The sequence below is a fragment of the Lygodium microphyllum genome, chromosome 30 (genome assembly GCF_053477565.2).
Source record: "Lygodium microphyllum isolate KBCC chromosome 30, Lygodium_microphyllum_v1.1.10, whole genome shotgun sequence".
NCBI classification, from domain to species: Eukaryota; Viridiplantae; Streptophyta; class Polypodiopsida; order Schizaeales; family Lygodiaceae; genus Lygodium; species Lygodium microphyllum.
Window position 1 is genome coordinate 99,409,093 of NC_141164.1, and position 27,582 is coordinate 99,436,674.

Consider the following 27,582-nt stretch of genomic DNA (forward strand, 5'->3'; position numbering starts at 1 on the left):
TTTGGCTCTACCAAGGCTTTTACTGTAGGTGAAAGAGAGGGAAACAAGAAGGCAAACAACAACAAGAAACAAGATGACAAGAAGGATAAGAAGAAGTCAAAGGCCAAGCATCCACACTATGGAAAGGGCACTCATCCAAAAAAGTGATGGTAGAAGTACCCCCACTTGAAGGCAAAGGAGGGTTCAAAGGATTTGAAGGCTACACTTGCCACTACCAAGTCTATATTTGTGCATTTATTTGAGGTTGAGGACATAGCCCTTGCTTCTCCTACTAAGGAGAAGCCATTAGTGGCAACTCTTCTGTATTGATTCGTGGAGTGGGAACTATTCCCCTTTGGCCAGATAGACAAGCTTTGTCAGCCAATTTTTTTTATATACCATATTTAGATTTAACCCTCTTTCTATCCATGGTTTACTAGGTATGCATGCGGTCTTTACCCTAAATGTTGTGATTGTTGACAACTACTACAAATTCTATTCTTTGGGCAGGTACATAGAAGGGTGGGCCTTACAAACTCACTACTCTTCTTGCACGGTCTCCCCACGAGCTTGGGTTGCTTTGGAATGCCTAATATGGGCACCTAAATTTTGACTCTTATCAAAGGGGCTTCTAGGAAGAAGTTAATGGAGAGACTTCCTAATTTTCCTCCCATTCATACTTCATGCCCTAGATGCTTATGGGGCACGCAACATAGGCAACCTCATCGACAAGTTACTTCTCGCAAGGCTACTACTCTACTTGAATTGGTGCATACAGACTTGTGAGGACCTATGGGCACAATCTCCATTGGGAAGGCCAAATATTTAATGCTTATTGTTGATGACTTTAGTGAGTACATGTGGCTTTATTTTCTAAAGTACAAGATTGAGACATACTCCAACTTTTGTGATTGTAAGGTGTTTGCAAAAACACGAACTATGGTGTAAGAACAAATCATGGAGAAGAGTTTCGCTCCAAATGAGCACAAGATTCAAATGGAGTATTCTCATCCGAGCACACCATCTAAGAATGGTGTGATGGAGAGCGCCAATAGAGCCATGCTTGAGATGGCACGTTCAATGTTGGAGCATCACAATCTTCCTCGTTCCCTTTGGGGTGAGGCAATTGCTACAGCGATGTATACCCACAACAAGCCTCCAACTTCGGATTTGCAAGACATGACTCCATATGAGGCTTTCTTTGAAAAGAAGCCGTTCATGTCTCATTTTTGTATATTTGGGTGTGATGCCTACATCCATGTGGACAAAAATAATGAGACAAGCCCAATCTGAAGTCAAATAAGTTTATCTGTGTTGGTTATAGCATGAATATGAAGGGCTACAAGCCCTACAATCCAATGAAACAAAAGGTTGAGGTAAGAAAGGATGTGGTATTCGATGAGGCTATAGCCTCAAATGATCCAATTGATGGTGCTTCTACTATAGATGGTTCTTCATCATCAACTAAGCCCCCCTTCCCAACCATAAGCTCCTCCCCTTCCTTCCAAGTTACCAATTAGCATCCCTTCTTCCTCTTCGACTCCTCCCGTCCCATCCCCTCCCCCACCTTTAGTTCCCCTTCTATCCTTGACAACTCCTTCTGGTTCGTCTTCATAAAGTAGTCCTTCTCTTTGTCCATCCCCTCAAGTATCTTCAAGGGATACTGAGTCGTCCGAGGGGGAGTCTTCTTCTTCCGATGAGAAGAATGTACCTTTATCTGGTGAGGGAGAGTCCCTATCCCAAACAAGCACATTACAGGTACTAGAGGCCTCTCGGTCTCCATCATAGTAGGACAAACCCATTGTTATTCCTTGGTGGTACAAATAGCTTATGCAAAATGCTGGTGTTTTTCATTTCTACGCAACACCAACAATCCTACGTAGATCGGCCAAGATATAGGTCCAAAAGGGTAGTTCACTTTGTTTGATCTATGCTCTAATGTCTCATATTTCACAAGATCATGAACCTACTACTATTGATGAGGCTCTTCACAGAATGTATGGTGTCATACTATGCAAGAGGAGTTCTATTCCATCGAGCATAATCAAACTTGGAAGTTGCTTAAAAGTTCACATATTTGAATCAAATATCTAGCTTATGGCACCTTGGATAAGCACAAAGCTAGGTTTGTAGCCAAGGGATTTGCATAGAGGACAGGTTTTGACTATTTTGAGACATTTGCACCTACAGCCCGTATGCCTACTATTTGGGTTGTTTTGGCTCTTGCAATCCATCACCGTACTTTAGCAAATGGACATCAAGTCTATCTTCTTAGACGGCATCCTTGAGGAGGAGATTTATATTGATCAGCCTCCTGGTTTTCGTATGCAAAGAAAGGAGAATCATGTCTACAAGTTGCAAAAGACCTCTATAGCCTAAAGCAAGCTTCTAGGGCTTGGTACAAGTAGATTGTTAGTAGATATGTCAACTCGTGTGAGTCTCTGCATGCAAAGGCTAGGTACATTATTTAGGACATTTAAGGCATTTTTTATGGTCTTCATTTTGGTCATATTTAGCATTAAATGCTGGCTGACCTAATCATATTGAGGACATATTTTTGTCTTATATATTCAGCCTCCCTCTCCTCACTCAGTCAATCATCTACCATCACGTGTGGAGAATCCGTGGAGAGAGAAGCCAATGCCGATGCCCACGCAGCCAGTGACTCAGCGTTGTATGCGACTATCTCGTGTTGGATATATGGATTCCATTCCCCGCGCATATATCTAAGTTCTCATCTGTACTATGTTCTTTAGTGTTCTTTCTTTCCCTTTCTCTTTTGTCTTGTGTTTCAGCAGTTTCTTACAACATGTGTTTACGCTCCCATTGCTGCTCCACTTCTGACCTGGTATCAAATTTCAAGTTCTATGCTCCTATTGTGTTTTCTTTGCTGATTTCAGGACTGTTTTGACCATTCCTGATTAGGCGACTGCTGCTCCAACCAAGTGACATGTTTTTGCTGACATCAACATCCATACCACCTGCATCAGCCCCTCTCCTACCTATGTGTCAGTTCTAGCTTGCGTTTTGGTGTCTCTGCATCTCCTCCTAGCTGGGTGACTGCATTCTCAAGCGTTTTTGCTGTTTCAAGCAATTTTTGGCTAATTTTTTGACTTTTTGCAGCAGATTTCTTCTTGTTTTGGTCAGATTTTTATGAAGACAACCATGAGGAAATAGTGCTTACATGGGATTCAGAGGATGCCTCTGCTTGTTCGGCCTTGCTTCGGTGTATTTCCAAAGAATTCCTATCAGTAGATACCTCTTATAGGACATCTTTTGAAGTATGGATGAAGTTGCAGCTGATGTATGCGGCACCTTCCACCATGAGGGCAGCTACTCTTTATAGCTAGCTCTAGCAAATTCCGTTCGAGGCCAAAGATACTATCCAGTCTTTTCTACTTCGTGTGACCCAAATCCAATACCGGCTTCGGTAAATGCAATATGTCCTTCCAAAGGCTCATCTTATTGGACTCATACTCTTTGAACTCCCTCTGGTGTTTGATCAAGTAGCGAATACTTTGAGAGCACAAACATCATCAACTCCTGTCAATTTTACACATATGACCTCCATGCTGCTTGAGCATGAGGCTAGTGAGGCTCTTGCAGCTTCAAAGAGGGATTCGAAGAAGAAGAAGTCGAAGATCCAATGTTACCACTGTGGAAAGAAAGGTCATTTATGAAAGGACGACAAAGAGCTGGCAGCTTCCAAGAAGAAGGAGAAGAAGATGAAGCGAGATGTGGACTCCTTTGATGAGTCATCATCTACCTCATACTCAGACTCCGATCCTCCAATCAACGAGAATTCCAAGGCGTAGAAAGAATCAGCTTCTTTGGATCACAAGAAGGGATTGATGGCTTCCTCAGCTACTTTCTAGTGGTGCTGATGATGGCATCCCTCACGACTCTCCAACACCAGAGAGAGTGTGTGAGAGAATAGTGAGATGGGGCAGCTCCACCTCATCTATACATCTATATAGAGGCACAGAATCCAAAGAGGCACTTCCCTAACGCATCGATTGAAGTCTAGCAAGTTCAAATCTTGGAGCTAGGATTGACATCCATGTTCATGATGGACTGTTTATTTGACAAAAAGCGGGCTTGGTTCCTAGTCATGAGCTCATATGAGGGGACACTTTGACGGTTTGGCCAAAGGCGGGGAAATCCATGGTCACATATGTTCCAGAGGCATTTTTAACAAGCTGGTCATGTATGCTACTAAGAGACATTGGGACAAACACAGAGATATACTATGATCTTCTCTATTTTCAAGCGAGATGTGGACTCCTCTGATGAGTCATCATCTACCTCATACTCAGACTCCGACCCTCCAATCAACGAGAAGTCCAAGGTGTAGAAAGGATCAGCTTCTTTGGATCACAAGAAGGGATTGATAACTTCCTCAGCTACTTTCTAGTGGTGCTGATGATGGCATCCCTCATGACTCTCCAACACCACAGAGAGAGTGTGAGAGGGTGGTGAGATGGGGCTGCTGCACCTCATCTATACATCCAAAGAGGCACTTCCCTGACACATCGATTGAAGTCTGGCAAGTTCAAATCTTGGAGCTAGGATTGACATCCAAGTTCATGATGGACTGTTTATTTAACAAAAACCGGGCTTGGTTTCTAGTCATGAGCTCATATGAGGGAACACTTTGGCGGTTTGGCCAAAGGCGGGGGAGTCCATGGTCACGTATCTTCCAGAGGCATTTTTGACAAGCTGGCCATGTATGCTACTAAGAGACATTGGGACAAACACAGAGATATACTATGATTTTCTCTATTTTCAGATGCTAGTATGATCAACCTCAACATCAAGTTCTCCCCGAGGCACCTTGGTGGTGGCTTGATCACCCATTGCTTGGATATCCATGGCTCTACTCGGTGGTTCTATATCGTGTGGTTTATGATTCATTCTCATTGTACCATTTTATTGTATTAGATCACCCATGATCTGAGAGAGGGTGTTAGCAGATATATCAACTCGTGTGTGAGTGTGTATACAGAGGCTAGGCACATTATTTAGGATACGTTAGGCATTTTTTATGGTCTTCATTTTAGTCATATTTAGCATTAAATACTAGCTGACCTAATCATATTAAGAACATATTTTTGTCCTATATATTCAGGCTCCTTCTCCTCACTCAGTCACTCATCTACCATCACACATGTGGAGACTCCATGGAGACGGGAGTCGGTACCAATGCCCATGCAGCCAGTGACTCAATGTTGTATGCAATTGTCTCGTGTTGGATATATGGATTCTATTTCCCGGGTATACATTTGAGTTATCATCTATATTGTGTTTTTCAGTGTTCTTTCTTTCCCTTTCTCTTTTGTCTTGTGTTTCAACAGTTTGTTGCAGCATATCTTTATGCTTCCGTCGCTGCTCCACTTCTGACATAGATCAAACAATTCTTTCCATCGTTCTAATCATGACTCCAACCTTTACTACAAAGTTCAGGGTGTCAAGTGTGTTGTGATCATCTTATATGTGGATGACCTGATTACTACAATGACCGACTCACAAATGGTGGATTGGACACGTCAAATTTTGTGACAAAAGTTTGACATGACAGACCTTGAGATCCTCCACTTCTTCCTTGGTCTTAAGATCTATCAATTGACACAAGGCATTTTCATTTCTATCGCACATATATCTTTAAGCTTCTTTCGAAGTTTGATATGGTTAATTGTAAGCCCATTCCATATCCCATGGACCCTAAGTTCAAGATGGTGACTACTGGAAATCCCCTTTCAGATACTACTCAATACAAGTGTCTTTTTGGATCGTTGATCTAGCCCATCCATACTAGGCCAAACATCTCTATCGTGGTGGCATTATTCTCTTCTTTTATGAACCCTCATATTCAGGCTCACTAGAGAGCTACTTTGCACGTATTGCGCTATATACAAGGGACTCCATTCTATGGGATCATGTATGGAGAGGGGCCACCCTTGCTAAAGTGACTCACACTGGGCAGGTCATGTGGAGTCTAGACACTCCACAACTAATTTTACTTTCTCCCTTGGATCAAGAGCTATCTCATTGAGCAATAATGAGCAACCTATCATGGCCTTCCTTCTAAAGAGGTTGAGTATTGAGCACTTTGTTCTACCACTTAGGAGGTAGTTTGCCTCCATTGCTTATTGGCGAAGATTGGCTTTCCACAAATATGACCCACATAGCTACATGTGGATAACTAGAGTGTTGAGCTACAAATTCATTCCATATTGACTAGCTCTTTAAAACAGCCCCAAAATCGTAGTTTACCAAAAGTTTCATTAAATACAAAGCAGTTCTAGAGAGTTTATGTGTCCCACATGCAAAACTCTAATTTGGGAGGATCCCTTTGCATCTATAGATAGACAAGCTACCCACAATTCAGACCTATTCTTGTCTTGCAAGTTTCAACCATCAGCCCTCTTCCACTTGCAATCCAACCCCCATCGACTATTGCTATGTGGTCTACAATTGTTGCCCAACCTCCCGCTGCTGCCAGTGATTAGCTTGCATCATCTACATCAAGTCCATTTTGTGTTTTCAGCACTTTTCTTCATCAACTTATGCTCCAACTGGTGATTGCTACTCTCAAGATTTTGAAACCAACCTTCCTTCTTAGATAGGGTGGTAAATAGCTTAATTAAGCACTAATTACAACAAGTATAAAATTCACATAAATTGAAAATGCACACTTTACCACTTTAATCTTGAGCATTGGACACCTTATTGATCCTAAAACTGACGCCCCTTGTAGTATTTCTTTATCTTATATTGCAAATGGAAGGAGTACAACTGAGATCCTCTGATCTCATGCACTAATCCAAGTGCCTTTTGTTGTCAAAACTAACCAACAAGCCTCTGAACTAATTTGCCCCTTGATTTGCTTGGGGATTGGCCTCCTTACTCCTTGAAAGATAAATTCAACCCCAAATCTGATATTGGCTAGCTGGCCTCTTAAATCTTCCTAAATTTTCTCAATTTCAACTGTTAGAATTCAAGTCATTCCACTAGCCAACAATTAACTTGGCTAGGCCAATTTGTCTTCCAAGTATCCTTGAGTAATTATTGACCCTTAGACTAGCATTAAATAATTAATTAATGTCTAGTCTCTAATATCACCACTGACAATAGTAGCAAATAAATTGATCTAGGCCCAAATCCGACACCGAGTATCCCTAGTATCTATGAGGCATAACTTTTTACAACTTTTGCCTTTGACATCTGCTATATCTTCGGAATCCTTGGCATGTTGCCATAAACTAACTACCATGTGCATCACATGTACTAAATAACCTTGCACATTTGATTAATAACTTAGCTAAATGTTATTGGCAAGATTAAAGCATCTCAAAATTTTACTTCCCTATGTCAAACCTCCCCCTTGAAAACCCTGCAATCATCCTCAATTGAATTGCATTGTGCCAAAGAAAAAGCATACTGCACTGGAATTTCCATAAGGCATCACAATCACAACATTGGCCACTTTTGTCTAACCGTGTCATATACCCCAAACTTGCTGAAATTTTTCAGTCAGCATAAACATCAAATAATACTAAGAAACAGTCCAAAACTGTTGCTAGAAACCCATCAGATGCCTCCATAACTCATGTTTCTCAACTGTTCTAACTATCAACCATAGAAAAGTATTTATTCAATATAAACCATGACTGAAATTGTCGATGGCATTTATTTATATAATGCGTCCATGGAACCAACTGTAAACCATTGAAATCGGAGCATAAACTAATCACTTATTGATCTGAGAACTAATTATAAACTACTGCAAGTGTGATTCCAAACTGATTGTAAAAAGTAATCAATAACTAATGCAAAAACTAATGCCAAACAATCCAAAAACTGACCATAAGCAGTTCTGAAATTGATCAAAAACTAAGCGGAAACTGATCAGAATTTTTGTCTCAAAACTAAGGCAAAAGCTCATACCCAACCAATCATGAACTGATGCAAAAGTATAGTTTCAATGCACGGGTAAGACTCATACTCCTCTTCATACATCTCACAGTGACTAGTAAATTGAGTAGTGATCTCATGGCAAACATACTATGAGCACAGTACCTTGGATGCATGCTGAATACATCCCAGATCCACTACATACGAGAGCTATCCGAAACTAGTAGAGTGGAACTGCTACCTCCCCCTTGAGTATCAACCAATGCTCTAGACTCTTGCTCTGTTGAATCTGATTGAGCCCGAACCAAAGTCGGCTCTAAAAAGCATCTCAATAAAGTTACAACAATTGAGGATGGTCTACCAAGTCATCCTCTTCCATTCACTTTGCATCTACTAGTGAACCTATGCCAAAGCTTCACCAAAAAATATATGGAAACTTTACCTCGACTTTACTTGCTTCAAACCTCCACTAGGTTGTAAGTCTTTCTTCCCCTTAAGCAATACTTTATACTTTCACATTGTTGCAATTCCAACTTAACTAATATGCAATATTACATCCAGTTGACTAGCCTCTCATGTGTATCTCACATGCTAGGAGCACCAAATGCATTAGAAAATATTTTTATTTGCATACTTTGCACCATTGCAATGTGACTATGCATGGGAATTTACATACTACCAGCCATACCAAGATACATTTTCCCATACATTGCATACATTACTAGCTGCATTTTTCCTCATCACCAACACTATACAAAGCATTTGCATGACCAACATTAATACTAAGAGCCCCAAACACAATGGGCTGTATATATGCATTGCCAAACTTGCCACTTTGTACCCTAGCATCATGTCAAAATTGTTATACATGGAATTATGCATATTACCAACCATACCCGAATACATTAAGCCTTACACACCACGCATTCGTTGATGCATATGATAAGGAGTTGTGTCATACATCCCTGTATGCGATCCCTGACCCACCATAGTATGAAAACTAGTACCACCACCAAAGTAACCTGACTGCTCCATAATTTCCACATTTAGAACATCATGTTGCCGTATTGGCTCTTCCTTCGCTGCATCTTGCTGTCCCAAAGAGGACGATTTCCTCTTCTTGCTTTTGTTGCCCTACTTTAAAGAGTTCAAAAAGCGCATGAACTGAGGATCGTTTGCCAATTGCATAAACATTTCAGCTATTGTCCTCAACTAATCTTTAAACTGGTCATCACATTCCTCTTTCTCTTGCTAATCATTAACTTCTAAAGGCCTAGAAAGACCCACATTTTGGTCTAAACCAACATTATCAACTTGCTATCCATACTGTGTGCCTTGTCCAAGATCAAGCATTGCATTTTAACCAACACTTCATGAATTTTCAAATTGAGAGGCATCATCCCTACTTGATCCCATCTCATTACCTAAAGACATTCTTGATGCAATGATTAAGGTGTCAAATTGGCTTGATGCATGGCAATAAAAGAGCCTTGAAATTATCTACCCAAATTTTAGATAGCGAAGAAGTTTTACACTTGTTGCTTTGATCCTTAACTTTGAAAAGCTTGTTTGAGCTAAATCAATCGAAAAGACTTGGTTTTCTTTTTCACATCAAAACTTACATGTAGAATATAGACACTAATCTTTAGCAATCAGTATTGTAAATGTTAATCACCAGACCATAAGAAAAACATGAAAAACTGTTGTTTAGACATAATATATGATTTCCCAAAATTTAAAAGGAGAGTAGAAGCAAAAGGCATGTAAGAAAATGTGTTTGTTTAGTCAGAGCGCACCAACTGCTCCAAAACAAAGACAATTTTTTGATCCAATAATATTTTCTGCAACTGCAAAAAGAGATGGAAGACATCAGCTGCTTGCAGAAAATCTAGACTCATGGTACTCAATAAATAAAGAGTTTACCTTCAAAGAAGTATGCACAAAGGACCTGAGAAAAACTTCTAGTGTTTCTTTTTCTGTAGTGACCGAGTGAAGCTGACTCTTCAGCTCGGCAAGCTGTTTAATCAGAACAACATGGTATTAGGACTCCCAGCATTAACTGAAACCCAGCTTCTAACAAGAAAAAAAGCACAGCTCTTGGAAAATGTAACTATCATATACAATGTACTTATAGATAACTGACACCAGGCACATTATGACCTGTGAGGATCATAGAAACATGGAACATGGAAGTGGGGATAGCTGAAACAAAGGAAGGGGAATGAGGATGGCATAGCATGGAAAATAAGACCGAGAGACAAGTTGTAAGTTCTCCAAAAACCAAAGGTGCAGAAGGTGAGTGGGTAGTGAAAGAAGAACGAACACAAGAGAATGGCATAGATGAACAAGGCCCCCAGGCTGCAAACCCCAGGTGCAAAATAAGTGAGAACACTAGTATTTGCAAGTGTGTGTCATCTATAGATAGGCATCAAGGAGAGAAACCGGCCACCCTGCAACTGAAGGAAAAGATGGATGCCATTTGAGACCCAAATAGGTCTGACCTAGACACATTGACACAAGGCAAAACTGGCACCCAGAATCAACCACCCTTGAGGCCAACATAGTCCAGTCTAGACACACTGACAATACTGGCACCCAGAATCTGGTGAAGTCACAGTAGGGTACCCACAATGTGGAGCTCAACACGTAGTCTCAACACCTCCTTTCAGTGAAAGAAACCTGAATGGTGAGCACTCAATCACACTCAACTCACAAAGATGAGTGAGAAATGAATATGCACAAGGAAGAACTGACTATTCAGTACTCAATCTGCATGATGCAATTGAGCCTATGAATAGGCACTGGATGCCACTCAAGATGCCCCAAGTGTGCACAAAATGTGTAACGCAAGAGCAGTGGCGGGACAAAAGATGTGCACCCCCAAAATGCACCGACACACTATCTCAACAACCCCTCCCACTGACGTTTTGGAAAGAAAAGAAGATTGGGAAACCCAAATGAAGCTGGTGGGGTACATCCAAAAATGCAAAAGTGAAAGTAGGATAAAATAAGCTGTCCCCTGCCAATAGCAAAAAAGCCAAAGGTCCACCATGAAATGCTCCAAAAAATGGATCATAAAAGAGAGAGGATAAGCACCCCCTCAAAAGGTGTGGTAGGTGTGTGACATAGTCGGCTCAATACAAAAGAAACTTGGTACTAACTTTGGGACCTCAAATCTCAAACTCTAGCTCTTCTCTATCTCAAACTAGAATTTGTACTCTTCTCAAACATCTGCTAACTTCTACTAAGGATAGTAGCGATCCTCTCTAATCTCTAGAATGCCAATCTCAGATATGTTTAAATCCTGAAAAAAGATGGTCAATAAATTATCCTCCTCAATTGTGCTAGTCTCAGGTAGACTACGATGACCTCCTCTTGGAGCTGGAAGTAAATAGCCCCCACTAGGACCACAATGTCTCCTACAAGAACTTGGATGTCTCCCTCTAGGATGGAAATAAAACCCTTTAGAATCATAATGTCTCCACATGAACCAAAAGTGTCTTCCAATGTCCTCTCTAAAGTCCCGTAAACCTAGGATATCCTCTAGAGTGTCATTTGAATGATCCCCTCCTATGAAAGTGTGCCCCCATCTAAAATTATAAGCCTATATATCAATGAGACAAGAATGTTTATTAGTCTCCTTTCTGTTTCTATTATAACAAAGGCCATGAGTTCTTGTTTGACATACAAATCTATCAATATTAAAGGCATTACGTTGCCCATCCTTGAGTTTGAGGAGCTCCTTGATATATTGATAGATGACAGAGAAACCGATCCACCAAAAAATGATGAAAGCACGAGTATCATTCTCCTCCCAACCACGCCTAGATAAGTGCTGGCCCTCTACCCGGATTCCTTTGCCAGCCGTCAACTTCCTGAAGTCCTACTATTCCTGGACTCCCTTACTCTCTAGGCTCCCCTTAACCCCGTTCGGGCACCCAAGAGCCCGGACGGTCATTCTCGTGCATGTTCCCCTAGATTTACCTTAATGTGACATTAAATGTCACTTTTAATGTCATGACCTTAATGTGACATTAAATATCACTTTTAATGTCACATTAATGTCACATTTCCTTCCCCTTAAGAATCGGTTTCGTCCTCGAAAACGATACTTGGAAGGTCTAACTGTAAATCGGGAAACCTTTTATTTAAAGTACTTACTCGCTCCCATGTTGAGCTTTCTTCTGAACAATCTTTCCACTTAACCAAACATTCTTGATAAACAGTATTTCTCATTCGCCTATTACGAACATTTAATATTTTTTCTGGTTCATGTGGATTAGATTGGTCATAGAATAATTTCTCAATATCATCATTTAAGATTAGATTATCCAAATCACCCAGCTTCTTTCTTAATTTGCTTACATGAAAAACTGGATGTATTTTACTACCAGCAGGTAGTTGGAGCTTGTAAGCCAATTCTCCCACCCTTTTAAGTATTATGAAAGGACCACAATACCTTGGTGAAAGCTTTGGACAATGTCCCTTTTTCATAGTTTTGGTTTGTTCAGGCACCTTAAGATAGACCAATTCTCCTTCTTTAAAGGAGATGTCTCTTCGGTGAGGATCTCCATATGCTCTAGCTCGATTTTGAGCTTTTTTAATATTTTCTTGAGCAAATTTTAACATACTATTCATATCCTCCAAAAAGTCTTTAGCTGCCTGAACCTTTTCTTTATGCAGTCCTACTGCAAAAGGAGCTCTGGGCTGAAACCCATACATTAACATAAATGGACTATATCCAGTGGAAGAGTGCTTGGCACTGTTATATGCAAACTCAGCTAACGGTAAATACTCTTCCCAATTAGTTTGCTTTTTACTTACATATGCCCTAAGCATATCTTCAAGAATTTGGTTAACCCTTTCAGTTTGCCCATCTCTTTGCGGATGATCCGCCGTACTCATGCTAAGTTTAGTATCCAATTTCCTAAATACCGCACGCCAAAAATGGCTATCAAATTTTCTATCCCGATCAGAAACTATATTTGCCAGAAGGCCATACAATCGGTATATGTTCTCTACGAACAATCTAGCCAATTCTGGTGTTTTAACATCAGTTGAAGTTGGAATGAACCTAGCCATTTTGGTTAACCTATCCACAATCACCCACACAGAGTCGTGCCCCCTCTGTGTTCTAGGTAGAGCAACAATAAAGTCCATGGAGATACTCTCCCATTTTCCCGAAGGAATTTCTAATGGATGGAGAAGTCCTCCCATTTTTAATTTTTCAGCTTTATTAACCTGGCATTTATTACATTTGACCACATAGTCAAGGACATCCTTATTCATTCCAGGCCAACAGAACTGCCTTTTAATAAGACTATAAGTCTTATTAACTCCTGGATGTCCTGCACTAGGGGTATCATGACACTCAAAGAGTATCTGGCGCCTTATTTCTATATCTTTCGAGACACATACCCTACCCTTGTAGAGTAAATAACCATTATCAATGGTAAAATTCTTCCACTTGAATCCAGTTTGAGCAACCCCTAATGCTCCATTTCCATGTTGAACATCCTCAGATATTCCTTCCTCAGTAGAAGCACTTTCAGTTGGATCCCCATTTTTTATTGCTTCCCATATGTTGGAATATGCCGGGTCAACCTGGCATTTCCCTTTTAAAGATTCAAGCAAGTTGGAAGTGAACTGAGTAAAACTCAATTCATTAATGATGGGCATTCTGCTGAGTGCATCAGCTACTATATTATACTTTCCTTTTCTATATCTAATCTCATAGTCGAACTCTTGGAGGAGTTCGGCCCATCTGGCTTTACGCCCGTGTAAATCCGGTTGATCATTAAGCCACTTAATGCTTTCATGATCCGATAAAATCAAAAGTTTTGCACCATACAAATAGTGCCTCCATTTCTTCATTGCATGTACTATTGCATACAGCTCCCTCTCATAAACAAAATAATTCTGTTTTGCACGATCTAATTTCTTGCTTTCAAAAGCAACTGTCGACCTTCTTGTAATAAGACCGCGCCTATTGCCTTATCACTGGCATCAGCTTCAACCACAAATGGTTTATTGGGATCCACTATTAATAATACTGGAGCTGTAGCAATAGCTTTCTTAAGTTTTTGAAAACTTTCATTTTGATCTGTTCCCCAATTAAAATTTTTCCCTTTCCCTTTAAGTTGGTCTGTCATTGGAACAGCTATTTTGGCATAATCTCAAATGAATCTACGATAAAATCCAGATAAACCTAGGAAGATCTGCAGCTCTTCCAAGTTCCTTGGAGGTGGCCATTCAATAATTCCGCTTACTTTTTCTGGATCCATGTTGATTCCCTCTTTCGAGATAATATGCCCTAGATATTTGACCTCTTGTGCAAAGAATTCACATTTAGTTTTCTTCGCATAAAGGGAATGTGTTCTTAACAGTTGGAATACTAATTGTAAGTGTTCCAAATGTTCTTCTCTTGATTTACTAAAGATCAAGATATCATCCAAAAAGACTACTACAAAATATCCTAGATAGGGCCGTAAAACACTATTCATCAGCTTCATAAAGGTAGCTGGTGCATTAGTGAGGCCAAAAGGCATCACCAGAAAATCATAATGCCCGTATCTAGTACAAAATGCCGTCTTGGAAACATCTTGTGCCTTAATTCTTATTTGGTGATAGCCTAATCTTAAATCTATCTTTGTGAAGAATTTTGCCCCTTGCAATTGATCAAAAAGATCTTCCATTCTGGGCATAGGAAATTTATTCTTCACCGTTATTTTATTAAGTGCTCTATAGTCAACACAAAGTCGCATAGAACCATCTTTTTTCTTTACCAATAAAATTGGTGAAGCCCAAGGTGAATTACTAGGTTGAATAAACCCTTTGTCCAGGTAATCTTTAATTTGTCTTTCAACTTCTTGATGCTGTGTTTCACTTAACCTATACGGTGGTTTTGAAATTGGGTGTGTATCCTTATTTATGTCAATTGGGTGATTTATTTCACCCCTATCTGGTGGAAGACCACTTGGTAAATCACAAGGAAACACATCTTTAAAATCATTTAACAAACTATTCAATTCATTATTAACATTCAACTCACAAACATAAGAAAATTGTTGCTTTATATTACAGAAAGTAAAAGTATTCTGTACAGGAAGAGACCATAACATATATACCTCACAAATTTCCTTCTTTATCATCTTCTGAACTTCAGTAGAACACAGCAAAGGATTATCATATACTTCATGTTCACCTTGAATGACAAAAGTCTTACCATCCCTTTCAAATTCCAGTGTATTATGGTGATAGCTACGTTTTAAGGATGGTTCCAATCCCCATAGTCACTCCCTCCCTAGAGCAATATCAGCTCTTTCCATGTTCATTATTTGGAAATCAAGCTTATCTTTATATCCTTGAATCTCGATTTCCAAATTGGATACCATTGTATCCCATATTTTATTGTCTTGGCCTTGCATCATACGAACAACATATTGATGCTCACTGTTTTGTTGGGGAAGCTTCAATTTTTTGACAAGTGCATAATTTATAAAATTATGTGTGGCAGAGTCATCAATCATGACTCTAACCCGTTTCCCAGCTATCAATCCATGTACTCTAAGTAAATCATGTGGCCCAAAAGTAGGCTGCCACATAGAAGTTGACATACAACACTTATGTTGTACATCCATGTGCAAGACCTCTAAAGATTTATACTTTTCATGGCCCTTTAATTCTAAGGTCTGCACTACATGGATTTGTTTTTCTTTTCCCTTGCCCTTGGGAGAATTTTAATTTATGTAAATCTTCCCATTTTTGGAGGAAATTAAAGATTGTGTCTTTATTCCTATCTTTTTCCTCCCCGTAAAATTGAGGTGGTTTCATATCCTTTAAAATTGGATTATCCCTCAATTTATGGTAAGTTTGGGGTTCTTTAGGATCTCGCATAGTCACATCTAAATCTTTCGATGAAGATGGGACATCCGAGGTTTCTATCTTATTTTTATCTCTTTCCAACAATAAAGTTAATTGAGATTTTATTTCAGTAAGTGTTTGGGTTAAAAATTCCATTTGAACCCCCTGAGTTTGCACACGAGCAGTAAGATCATCGAATTGCTCTCGCGTGGCAAAAAATTCTTCCCATTGTTCTTCTTGTATGTCTGGTTCATGGGAATCTACCATAGGTTGATCCCCAGAACTAGAACTTTCCATTACCCTTTCTTTCCCTTTTTCTGCCATTAATATACTGGAATTGGAAAGCAAAAATAAGAAATTTGCATACAAGTAAAGTACTTCCCTGATTTTTAATGGCAGATAGTGGCTGTTGATTCGGAAAGAAACTCGAAGAGTAAGAAACAGATTGTATCTTCCCGGATTAGAACGGTGAAGTAATCATGCTGGAAATTCAATTTCCTGACTTCAGTCGTATATGACATTCTTCTGTCCCTCTCACAGCAATCGCAGTCATATCCGTCTCAGGAGCAGTCGCAGTTACCCGTCAACAGCAGTCGTGACAGAGTCACGTTTTCTCATGACCCCACGTCTGAAACTGGCGACTCCACGCCTGGTCTGGTCCCACGTCTAGTCTGGTCCTCATGACCCACACTTTTCTTTTTCTTTTCTCTGCCCGTAACGTAACGGGTCACATTAATGTGACGTGGTGCTGCGCTTCTCCGTTTCGTTTTTCTTCACGGCACCTGGTAGACGTGGTGCTGCGCTTCTCCGTTTCGTTTTTCTTCACGGCGCCTGGTAGACGTGATGTGACGTGGCGTTTCTTACCTTTATTTTTCTTCACGGCCCGTCGCCTGGTACTCACGCGACTTCACAAAAGACTGACGGCCTGACTGGCGACTAACAACCTGACGGATTTCTGACCGTTTGACGAACGATTAACGATCTCAAACATTGAACCATAGGCTCTAATACCAATGATAGATGATAGAGAAACCGATCCACCAAAAAATGATGAAAGCACGAGTATCATTCTCCTCCCAACCACGCCTAGATAAGTGCTGGCCCTCTACCCGGATTCCTTTGCCAGCCGTCAACTTCCTGAAGTCCTACTATTCTTGGACTCCCTTACTCTCTAGGCTCCTCTTAACCCCGTTCGGGCGCCCAAGAGCCCAGACGGTCATTCTCGTGCATGTTCCCCTAGATTTACCTTAATGTGACATTAAATGTCACTTTTAATGTCACATTCCATATTTATGACCTTAATGTGACATTAAATATCACTTTTAATGTCACATTAATGTCACATATATCATTAGTACTTTGGTGGTGGTGCTTTATTTCATGCTATGGTGGATCAAAGACAATATATGGGGATACATTTGCTAACTTCTTATAATATACAACAATCAATGCATAGAATGCAAGGCCAAATGTATTCGGGTATGGCAAGTGAAATGCAAAACCCCATGCATGGTAGTATTGGCATGATGCCTGGGGCAGAATATGGCATGTATGGTAATGCATCTGCACCCCCGGTATGTATGGGACTCAAAGAATGAATGTTGGTCATGCAAATGCTCCTTATAGTGCTAGTTATGATGCAAAGGCAACGAGTGCACCCTTTTTTCAACAACCAATTTATGATAACTTGACTCCCAAGGAGGCAACAAAAGGACTATGGTGAGGGTGGAAAAGGGGTGAAATTTGAGGCCTTCAGTGTGGTGCACAAGATAGGCTGAAAGCTTTGACTTTGATTCATCAACAATTTAATGCAACTTACTTGGGAGGCAATTTCATTGAATCCTCTAAGATTTGAAAGACAACTGCTTTTTTGAAGGGAAATGAATTGCAATGGTTATGTAAGGTAGAGCATTGTCAACATCAACATGGGTACAATTTAAGCAAATATTTGCTTCTAGTTAGTTGACAAGCACCTTTGAAGTGGATATTATGACTACTTGGAATAAGTTGGATGCATCACAATGCAAAAACTTAGAGCAATACAATAAGAAGTTTTGGGATACATTGCTGCCTATTACTTCTTATCAAGTTGTCTCTCTTCAAGAGTAAGTAGAAAAGTATTGTTGCTGGCTGGCTAAAGGAATAAGGGACTTTTGCGTAAAGACCATTGTGACCAATATTCTCATATAGAAGGCAAGTACAACCAATGCTTTGCTGCATGGAAAGGATTCAAACTTGATGATGAGGAGCTATCTGAGAAGCTTTCAAAGGCTGACAAGAGGGGCAGATGTGAAAAGAGGGCTAAGAAGATGCAAAAACAGCAAGGAAAAGCTTGAAAAACACTTGCACAACGTAACAAATTAGTGGCTGCAAAGAAATGCTTTGTATATGAACACGAGAGACACATAACAAGGAATTGTTCCAATAGATAGAAAGTTAGAAACAAGGAAGATTAGCGGTAAAGTTTACAAGAGATACTCCGTGGAATTTCAAAATTATTCACCAATGGGTGCCAAATGGATGTAAGAGGGTGCCTTGGCAAACCACTCTCAGTTGTTGCAACTTTACGTAGAAGCCTTTTAGTTGGAGCCTTTGAAGAAAACCGCCAGGGTTTTTACTGAGAAAACAAAGAGTGTACAACCATGACAGAAACACAAAGACAGACACAGAAAGCAAAACTCAAACCCTAAATGCAAAGCTCAAAAACTCAAACACAAACAAAAGAAGAGAGAAAAGAGCACAACTCTCAAGTGAATGAATATTGTAAATGAATGTAAGAGTGTACACATACCCAAGGGTAGAGCAAAGTGTCGGAGAGTGACATCCACCGAAGATGAATCCCAAGTCTATGACCACCAGTCAGAGTGTAGGATGGAAAGCCAAACGCAAGTGTCACAAGGACCTGGAGCACCAAACGCAAGTTGGACAAATGTGGAAGAGCTAGCGGCTGTCGCCTAATGAGGAGTAGCTATTGCCTGGAAAGAAGACACCAAACACAAGTTATAGATGCAATTGCCAACTGCCGCCAAGTGATAAAGAGATCCAAACACAACAGCAAAAGGTCGCCTCATGAGGGAGATGGGCTGCTAGCTGTCGCCTACACACTGCAGGTGCAAACACAGCAAAGGGAAGGTGTGGTAGCAATCACTAGGACTGAACAACCATGTGTGTGTGGACTAATGGCTGAAATCTACACTCAAGGGTGAGAAACCTGCACAAATGGGAATAAGGCTAAATGGGGGAAACCTGTCTATTTATAGATGTTAAAGGGTGCCCCAAAGAATTAGGGTTTTTGGGGAACCACTGAAACTCTCTCGGACCACTCCCCTTTTTAAGGTTTTTCATTAATTAAGTGTGTTCTAGGGCAGTTTACGAATGCTAATCGGTTGAAAAGCATGTTTTAGCTCAATACCCCCTCTCAGGCCCAAAAACTGAGCCGAAAGGTTAGGCCAGCCACTTTGATTTTTACTTACCCTAAGGCATCCCACCCCAAAGCAGCTAGGGCATCAGACAAAGGGTGCACATCAGCTGACCAATGACCTACCAAGACTACAGAGGCAATGGTTATCTTACCAAAGGAGTCCAAGTAGTCAACCCAGAGATAACAGAGTATCGGACAAAGGGTGCACGTCGGCTATCCACTAACCTACCAAGCCCTACAAAGATGAATGAAACCACATTTAACTTTTTTTTTTTAATAAGTGAGTTAAATTTTATGGGATGCGGCCGATTGAGTGACCCAAAAGACGAGAGTAGGGAGGATACACCTAACACATCACAAAACAATACAAGCTTATCCATCCACTCAAGGAGGAAAAAACATAATGAGGTATCCATGCGATGAAGGAGTAAGGTGATGTGGTGACAACAGACGTCGGTCTGAGTAGTCATGTGAGATGTGAATCTTAGGGTAGTGAGGGGGGTGCCCATCACAGTCGTCCTAGGTCATAGAAACAGGGAACGCCCGTTCCGGGCCTTAGGAACGGATTAACGCATTCCGGCATGTGTCTACCAGCGAAATGCCCATGGAACGTTCCTGCCTGTTCCCAGCCCCGTTTTGGGCCGTTCCCTGTTTGGAACGGCCGTTCCCTGGAATTAGACTGCATAGTCCCAAATTTCAGGCATTTCAGATCAAGGGATTGCCCCAAATTTGGGGCTTTTTCAGTAAGGATTTGGGGCATTGGTCTTGGTTGCAATGTCCCCGATTTTAGGGCATTTTAGATCAAGCATTGCCCCAAATTTGGGGTTTTTTTAGCAAGGATTTGGGGCATGGAATTGGCTGCAATGTCCCCAAAAGGATTGCCCAAAATTTCGGGCTTTTTCAGCAAAGATATGGAGCATTGAACTTGGCTGCAATGTCCCCAATTTTGGGGTATTTCAAATCAAGCATTGCCCCAAATTTCGGGCTTTTTCAGCAAGGATTTAGGGCATGGCATTGGCTACAATGTCCCAAAATTTGGGGCATTTCCAATGTGTTGACTGAAATATACATACATACATATATATATATAAATATATATATATATATATATATATATATATATATATATATATATATATATATATATATATGTACATATGTATATGTACATATATACACAAGTACATATACATATATGTATATATATACATTATATATATATATACACAAGTACATATACATATATATATATATATATATATATATATATATATATATATATATATATATATATATATATATATATATATGTATGTATGTATATATATGTATACATGTATATATAATGTATATATACATATATATATGTGTGTGTGTGTGTGTGTGTGTGTGTGTGTGTGTATACATACATATATATACATATATATACATATATATACATATATATATATTATGTATATATATGTATATATATATATACATGTATATATACATATATGTGTGTGTGTGTGTGTGTGTGTCTATACATATATATACATGTATATACATGTATATATATGTATATATATGTATATATACATATATATGCCGTTCCCCCCGTTCCCGTTCCCCAAACCTAAACGTTCCCCCGTTCCAGGGGGTCCCGTTCCCCGTTCTTGGTAAGTATGTCTCAGGTGCTATGGGTGTGCTCATTTGCGGAAAGGTGAGAGGCACTGTGTTAAAGGGTGACATTCCCCCTAACGAAGTACCTAGGTGCAGAGAGAGAGAGAATGGGGTGTAGAGAATGAGAAAGTGCTGACGCCTAGTGTATGTGATACGAATATGGAGTGTAATCCAAGGTTTGGAAAGGCGATGAGATGTGATCAAGGTGTGTTATAGAAGAGGGTGGGATGGGAGGAAATTGAGAAGTGTGTGTTACATGCTCAAATGAAACAAAAGCTGTAAATATACCTGAATTACGTCTACTTCAAGAGCCCCCTCTATTGAAGTTCACATACGCGCAAAGCCATCCAAATCCTGTACCTCAAAAGAAGAAACACACGAGGGTTTTGATTCATGCAACTCAAAAGGATTGTACAAACCTGACACTCAATCTGGCTAAGATGATGAAGATGGATTGCTAGACGTTTCAAATGCCATATATCCTCCATGATCGAAGAGGTGGCCAACCTCACTGACCGGTCCGAATGTGGTAGTAAAACTGGTTGGAGGGATGTGAACGTCACCATACTTGTTGCAATAGTACTCCTAAAAGTCCTCCTCTGTCATGTGGATGAAATTTGGAATAGTAGTAGAAAAAGAAGGTGACGGTGAAGGTGGAGTGTCGTCCTCCTCACTGAGTCCATAATGCTATCTCACAGCCTACAGTGATGGAGAAGCCTCATAGGACGTCATAGGAACTGGAGAAAAAGGTGTCTGTGACATTGTGATTCGGTTACGAGTCGTATTGTGTGCCTCACGCAAAACCAAGCTCTCCACAATATCCACAAGATACTCTTTACAAGAGCACCGGCTCTGATACCATGTGAAGAAAACTACTAGGGTTTGTACTAAGGAAACACAAAGTGTACGACCATGACAGAAACACAAAGAGATAGACACAAACACAGAGGAAAAAACTCAAACTCTAAACGCAAAACTCAAAAATTGAAACTCAAAAACTCAAACACAAATAGAAGGGAGAGAAGAACACAACTCTGAAGTGAATGAATACTGTAAATGAATGTAAGAGTGTACACGTACTCAAGGGCAGAGCAAAGTGTCAGAGAGTGATATCCACCGGAGACGGATCCCAAGTCTGTGACCACCAGTCAGAGTGTAGGATGGAGAAGATGCAGCAAACACAGGTGTCAGGAGGACCTGGAGCACCAAACGCACGCTAGACAAATGTGAAAGAGAGCTAGCAGCTATCGCCTGATGAAGAGTTGTCACCTAATGGAGGAAGCTATCGCCTGGAAAGAAGACACCAAACACAAGCTGTAGATGCAATCGCCAACTGCCAACAAGTGATAAAGAGGTCCAAACACAATAGCAGGTCGTCCGATGAGGGAGATGGGATGCCAGCTGTCGTCTACACACTGGAGGTAAAAACACAACAAAGGGAAGATGTGGCAACAACCGTTGGAACTGGATAGCCACATGTGTGTGGACTGATGGCTAAAATCTGCACTAAGAGTAATAAACGTGCACAAATGGGAATAAGGCTGAATGGGTGAAGGGTAACCCAAAGAATTAGGGTTTTTGGGGGACCAGTGAAACTCTCTCGAATCACTCTCCTTTTTAGGGTTTTTCATTAATTAAGTGTATTTTGGGGCTATTTAAGAATGCTAGTCAACTGAAAAGCATGTTTTACCTCAATAGAGCCAACTTTAGATTAGGCTCAGCAATGCTTAGAAGGTCCAAAGCATCCGATCCAAAGTATTGCCTAATGCTCAAGGGGGAGATAGCACTTCCACTCCTCTAGCAATGGATAGCTCTAGTATATAGTGGATCTCATGTGTATTCAGCATGCATACAAGGTATTGTTTACTCACAGTATGTTTGCCAAGAGGTCACTATTCAGTATACTAGTCATTGTCGTCGATATGCAAATAGGTATGGTTTTCAACATATCTCTAAAACCGTACATTTTCATCAATCTATGATCATTAAAGTATGATCATCAGATTATGATCATCAAAGGCTGATTATCAGTTGCTGATTTTCAGCATATGGTCATTAGTTTTTAAGAAGGCCATTGGTACTAAGTAGGTTTACAAGTTAAAGTGCAAAGCCAAATGGTGGTGTTGATCGCTACAAAGCTAGACTTGTAGCAAAGGGTTATGCTCAGCAAAAGGGCATTGATGTTGATAAGACCTTTGCTCCCACTTGTCGTATGATAACTATTCATAGCATTTGCACACTGGCAACTCATAATGGTTAGAATATACATCAGTTATCAAACTACATTTTTGAATGGTGATTTACATGAGAAAGTTAAATTTTTCAACCTCATGGTTTTGTGCAAAAGAGGTAAGAAAACAAAGTGTGCAAATTGAAAAAGGCTTTGTATGGTCTAAAGCAAGCATCTCAAGCTTAGTATGAGAAGATACATCCATACTTGACTGCACATGGTTTTCAAAATAGTCCCATTGAGAGCACAATATATGTTAGACAAGAGGGTGATGTACTTCTAATATTGTGATTTATGTTGATGACATGCTACTCACTGGTCCTAATGAAACATATATTGTTGAATTATTCAACTTTCGACATGTCAAATTTGGGCCTATTGCATCATTATTTGGGCATTCAATTTAAGCAATGTGATGGAGGCATTGTTGTGTCAAACAAAGTATGTTGAGAAATTATTGCAAAGATTTAGCCTTGAAGACTACAAGCCTATTGCTACTCCTATGGAAACAAGAAGTTGAGTCTTCATGATGCCAGAGATAGTTTTAATGTCTTCCTCTATCAATAGGATGTTGGATGCTTGATTTATATATGCATTACAAGGCCTAACATTCGATTTGTAGTCTCACAGATGAGCAGGTTAATGCATAGCCCAAGCACTAAGTATTGGCAAGTGGTGAAGCAGATCTTACACTTCTTGAGTGGTGCCCGGCACCTTGGGCTGTTTTATCCCAAGGGGAGATCATTACTGCTAAATTTACATTCTTTTTCAAATTTTGACTGGGCTGGTTGTTACCATACTCGCGTTTCCACAAGTGGTTTTTGCTTCATGCTGAGCAACTCATGCATATACAAAGCAAAGGAACCTATCTCTTCATCCATATTTACCACGGGCTTCTTTCACATCCATCAAATGGAGGACTCTCCCTCAATGTTCTTGCCTTCTAGGAGGCTATAGCTCATGGATAGAGATGCTTCAAGTCATCTTATTGACTCTACAGTTCTGCAGCCTACCCAGTCTTGATCTAACATCTTGGCTCAAAGGATACAATAAGCCTTCAAATTAATCTTACTAATGACACCATTCTGCAACAATGTACCAATAGCCTTGTTCTTTTGCCCAGTCTGGATCAAATGGCTTCACTTGGTCATGCAGACATTGTGGTTTCATAAACCATCCAACTGCTGCATGGAATATAAAACCAAATGCTCTTTGTGATAAGTGGCAATATCTAAATATCACCATCGCCTTGCATAGATGACCAAAGACTAGTGAGTCCACCATCATTCTAGTGTGTCCACTCCTAATGTCACACCTTGAAAAGCATCTTGCTTGCTCCAAATACTGACATTTTTAAAGCCTAGAGTGCAGTTCTCACTAAAAACACAGAGAAACTCTATAAACTCAAACTATTGTGGACCGTAAAACGATGATGTACCTGAAGTCTGCAATCCACGAGCTGTTGTTCCATCTGTGCAAAGGGAAGCCCCTTGTCAAATGCTACCTCATCCTTTTGCCATCCTTTCTGCAGTACATTTGGCATTTGCTGTTGAGACAGACATTTCGCGATCTCCTCGCTTGCTGCCATTTGCATATCATGGATCAGGATAGCACTCTGCCATGAAGCACATGCATTTCCTTATTGCAAAATGTTGGGATAATAACTGCTTAACTGAGAAATGATATGTTTACGCTTGATATATAAGAAAAAGAAAGAAGCTGACATGAGCAACAATTTCTGCCATCTGCAGCTTCATCTCTTGTAGCTGCTTTCTCAGCTCATTGGCTTCTGTTGCTGTTGCAGATGCTTCCTCTTCCAAATCCTGAAGTTTTGAAGGAGTGGATGCATCCATAAAACATTCTCGATTAGATACTGCAGGCCATGAATTGCCTCTGTGCTCAGGACTGCAGAGCAGATTCTCTCTGGATAAGTGTTGGTCGTTCACCATGGCAGCCTTTGGTTGCTCTAGACAAGGCGCTTGAGGCACTTTTGTTTGTACATTCTTCAGAAATGCAAGTAGCAAGAGATAGAAGTAAGTTTCTAAAATCGGAAAATCCAGCTAACTTCAAAAAATCAGCAGAAACTACATAGAATGTAATCTTTCCAACAGATTTTGCAATAAATTCAAAATATCTGGAATGATAGCAAGACTACATAACAGTCTGCTAAGAGGCCCTACACAATCAGGCACATAAACTTCATTCATAAACATGAATCCTCACATGTCTGGTGCTGTGAAGAAGAACAGGCCTTGAAATAGGATGGTGAGGAAGCCGATTCTTCTGCCCTCCAGTATTGTCAGCCTTGTTCACAGAAAATGGCATGTTGAAGAGCTTATTAAGTTCAAAGATCTAGAAGGATCATTGGGGAGGAACATTCATCAGTGACTGGAAGTTAAAGATTGGAAACGATGTCCTTCGAAATGCCTTCCACACAATGGAAACAGGGCTATATCCCCAGCTCATAACATGCACCCAGAATGCCGTTCTTCGACAAAGATCCTCAAAATTCACCACCTGCTCGCAATGGGCAAAAAGAAAACATAAGGGAAGACTAGCAAACGTAAGGATGCACACAAAGACTGCTAATCATCAAGGATGTTCCGCGCTAAAAGATCAGAAACGATGGAGTCTAACACGTTTAAGAACGCGTCAATAGAGATCCCCGTCTTGTATGGAAATGCATCCCTTATCAGTCGATTATCGTACGTAGGCATTCAAAATTTTGTCCAACTGTGAAGCACTCGCTTATATCCCTACAGCTGACGAGTAAAATATTAGTCCTAGCTCAACAAAGATCACAATCCCTTGCATTCTGCGCAAAGGCCATGTATTGCTATGCATTACTCGGACATGAATGTATCCTCAGTCATGAATGTACGTCAAGATGGAACATCTTTTCAAATTGTGAAGCATTCGATCATATACCACGTGAACAGATGACGATTGATCCAAGCTCCAGAGAGATCACACGCCCTCGCCTTCTGTGAGAAAAAGGCGTGCTCCTTTTGGTATGTCTAATGAGAGACTGGTGCAAATTGCGAGACGGAGCAGATGGTGAGAGCAGCTCGCATCATCGTGCAAACAAGCTGCGAAAGGTTCTATGCAGGAAGCCTAATGAGGAATGGCCGTCGTCGAGAAGACGAGTTACAAGCACGGAGAAAATTGGCAAGACTATCGGACGACATGATTTCATGAGCTCGTGCTCGGCGCACCGACTACAACTGGTGAAGACAGCGCTCTATGGACCGCATTGCGATCGTGTGTTTTGAACAAACAAACAACGTTCGACGGTTGTCCAATGTCCCCTTTGAAAACACCACTTTCTCACATTTAATGCCTCCATAATTTTATCGGTTGGGAACGTGCCACCCAATTGGTCTCCTCCTCTCCTTAACTTCCTTCTAAGGACAAGCCCCTTCTCCATCTCCTAAGGACAAGGGGGCTTCTCCTTAGTTTGCTATCTTGATTCTTCACTTCACGAACTTTTAACTTTTGAGAGCGCATTCTTGTGAGGGCAGTTTGGAAACGACCAGCCAAGTCCCCCCCAAAAGGAACCTAAGAATTGCAATCTACTTTCCCTCTACCAATCAAACGCACACAACCAAACCTTTCAAATAGGCTAGTGGTTTCCTATTGCCATGACCTCAAATGAGTGGCAATGCTGACCTTAAATCAACAAGGAAAGGTTTTGCATTGATAATCTATACTATTTTATTGTTTGAGCTGCAAGTTCGGGAGGTGTCGAAGCACCAAGGAACTCCCGAAACATGGCTCCCGAACCTACCTCCTAAACCAAAGCAAGGAGCTCATTGATTGCTCAATTGGGAAGTTGTCCCTATGATTGGGAGGTTGTGCTTTTGTACCAGGTCTCTCTCTCTCTCACTTTGATTGCTCATGATTGGGTTGATTGGGAAGTTGTGCTTTTGTATCGGGTCTCTCCTCCTCCTCCTCCTCCTCCTCCTCCTCCTCCTCCTCCTCCTCCTCCTCCTCCCTCCCTCCCTCCCTCCCTCTCTCTCTCTCTCTCTCCACTTCTCTTGCTCAACTACAGGCAACTCCAAATAACAACATCAATCTCTTCATCACTCCCAGGCAGCAGCAAGTGACTCTCTCTCTCTCTCTCTCTCTCTCTCTCTCTCTCTCTCTCTCTCTCTCTCTCTCTCTCTCTCTCTCTCTCTCTCTCTCTCTCTCTCTCTCTCCATTTGTGAGGAGGGTGGTGGAGGGGGATGAGGACCAAAAAAAAAAAAAAGGTTGTTGAACTCTTTCACTACAAGGGAATGGGGCAATAGCGATGGCCATTTGCGACGCTAATAGCGACAAATCGATCGCGTCGCTAATAGCGACGCAAATAGCGATGACGGGGGTAATTTTTTTCATGAATAATTATGTCGCTTTAAACGTCGTAATTGGGTCTATATGTTGTAGTGTCTTAAATCTTTGGTTTCTTTTTTGTATTGTTGATTTTAAGTGTTTTTATCAATTGGTTAGTTTGATTTATTATCAATTGGTTAGT

The 27,582-nt window shown here is 40.6% G+C and overlaps 1 protein-coding gene across 4 annotated transcripts in view; it reads right to left on the reverse strand.

Annotated features, from left to right (window-relative positions):
- Positions 1-26,356, reverse strand: part of LOC148010168 (uncharacterized) — a 99,111-nt gene extending 72,755 nt beyond the window's left edge. The window contains exons 1-7 of one of the 4 annotated variants that reach the window (XM_087672584.1): positions 25,998-26,355; positions 25,707-25,831; positions 25,293-25,586; positions 24,794-25,072; positions 24,508-24,684; positions 9,817-9,909; positions 9,690-9,740 (exon numbers count right to left, since the gene is read on the reverse strand). In XM_087672584.1, coding sequence (XP_087528710.1) covers positions 9,690-9,740; positions 9,817-9,909; positions 24,508-24,684; positions 24,794-25,072; positions 25,293-25,394 — 702 coding nt within the window. In that variant the 5' untranslated portion in view covers positions 25,395-25,586; positions 25,707-25,831; positions 25,998-26,355. Of the gene's footprint in view, positions 1-9,689; positions 9,741-9,816; positions 9,910-24,507; positions 24,685-24,793; positions 25,073-25,292; positions 25,587-25,706; positions 25,832-25,997 lie in introns of those variants that run through there. The other 3 variants (XM_087672585.1, XM_087672586.1, XM_087672587.1) reach the window with 3 other exon arrangements.
- Between the last annotated feature and the right edge of the window lie 1,226 nt (positions 26,357-27,582).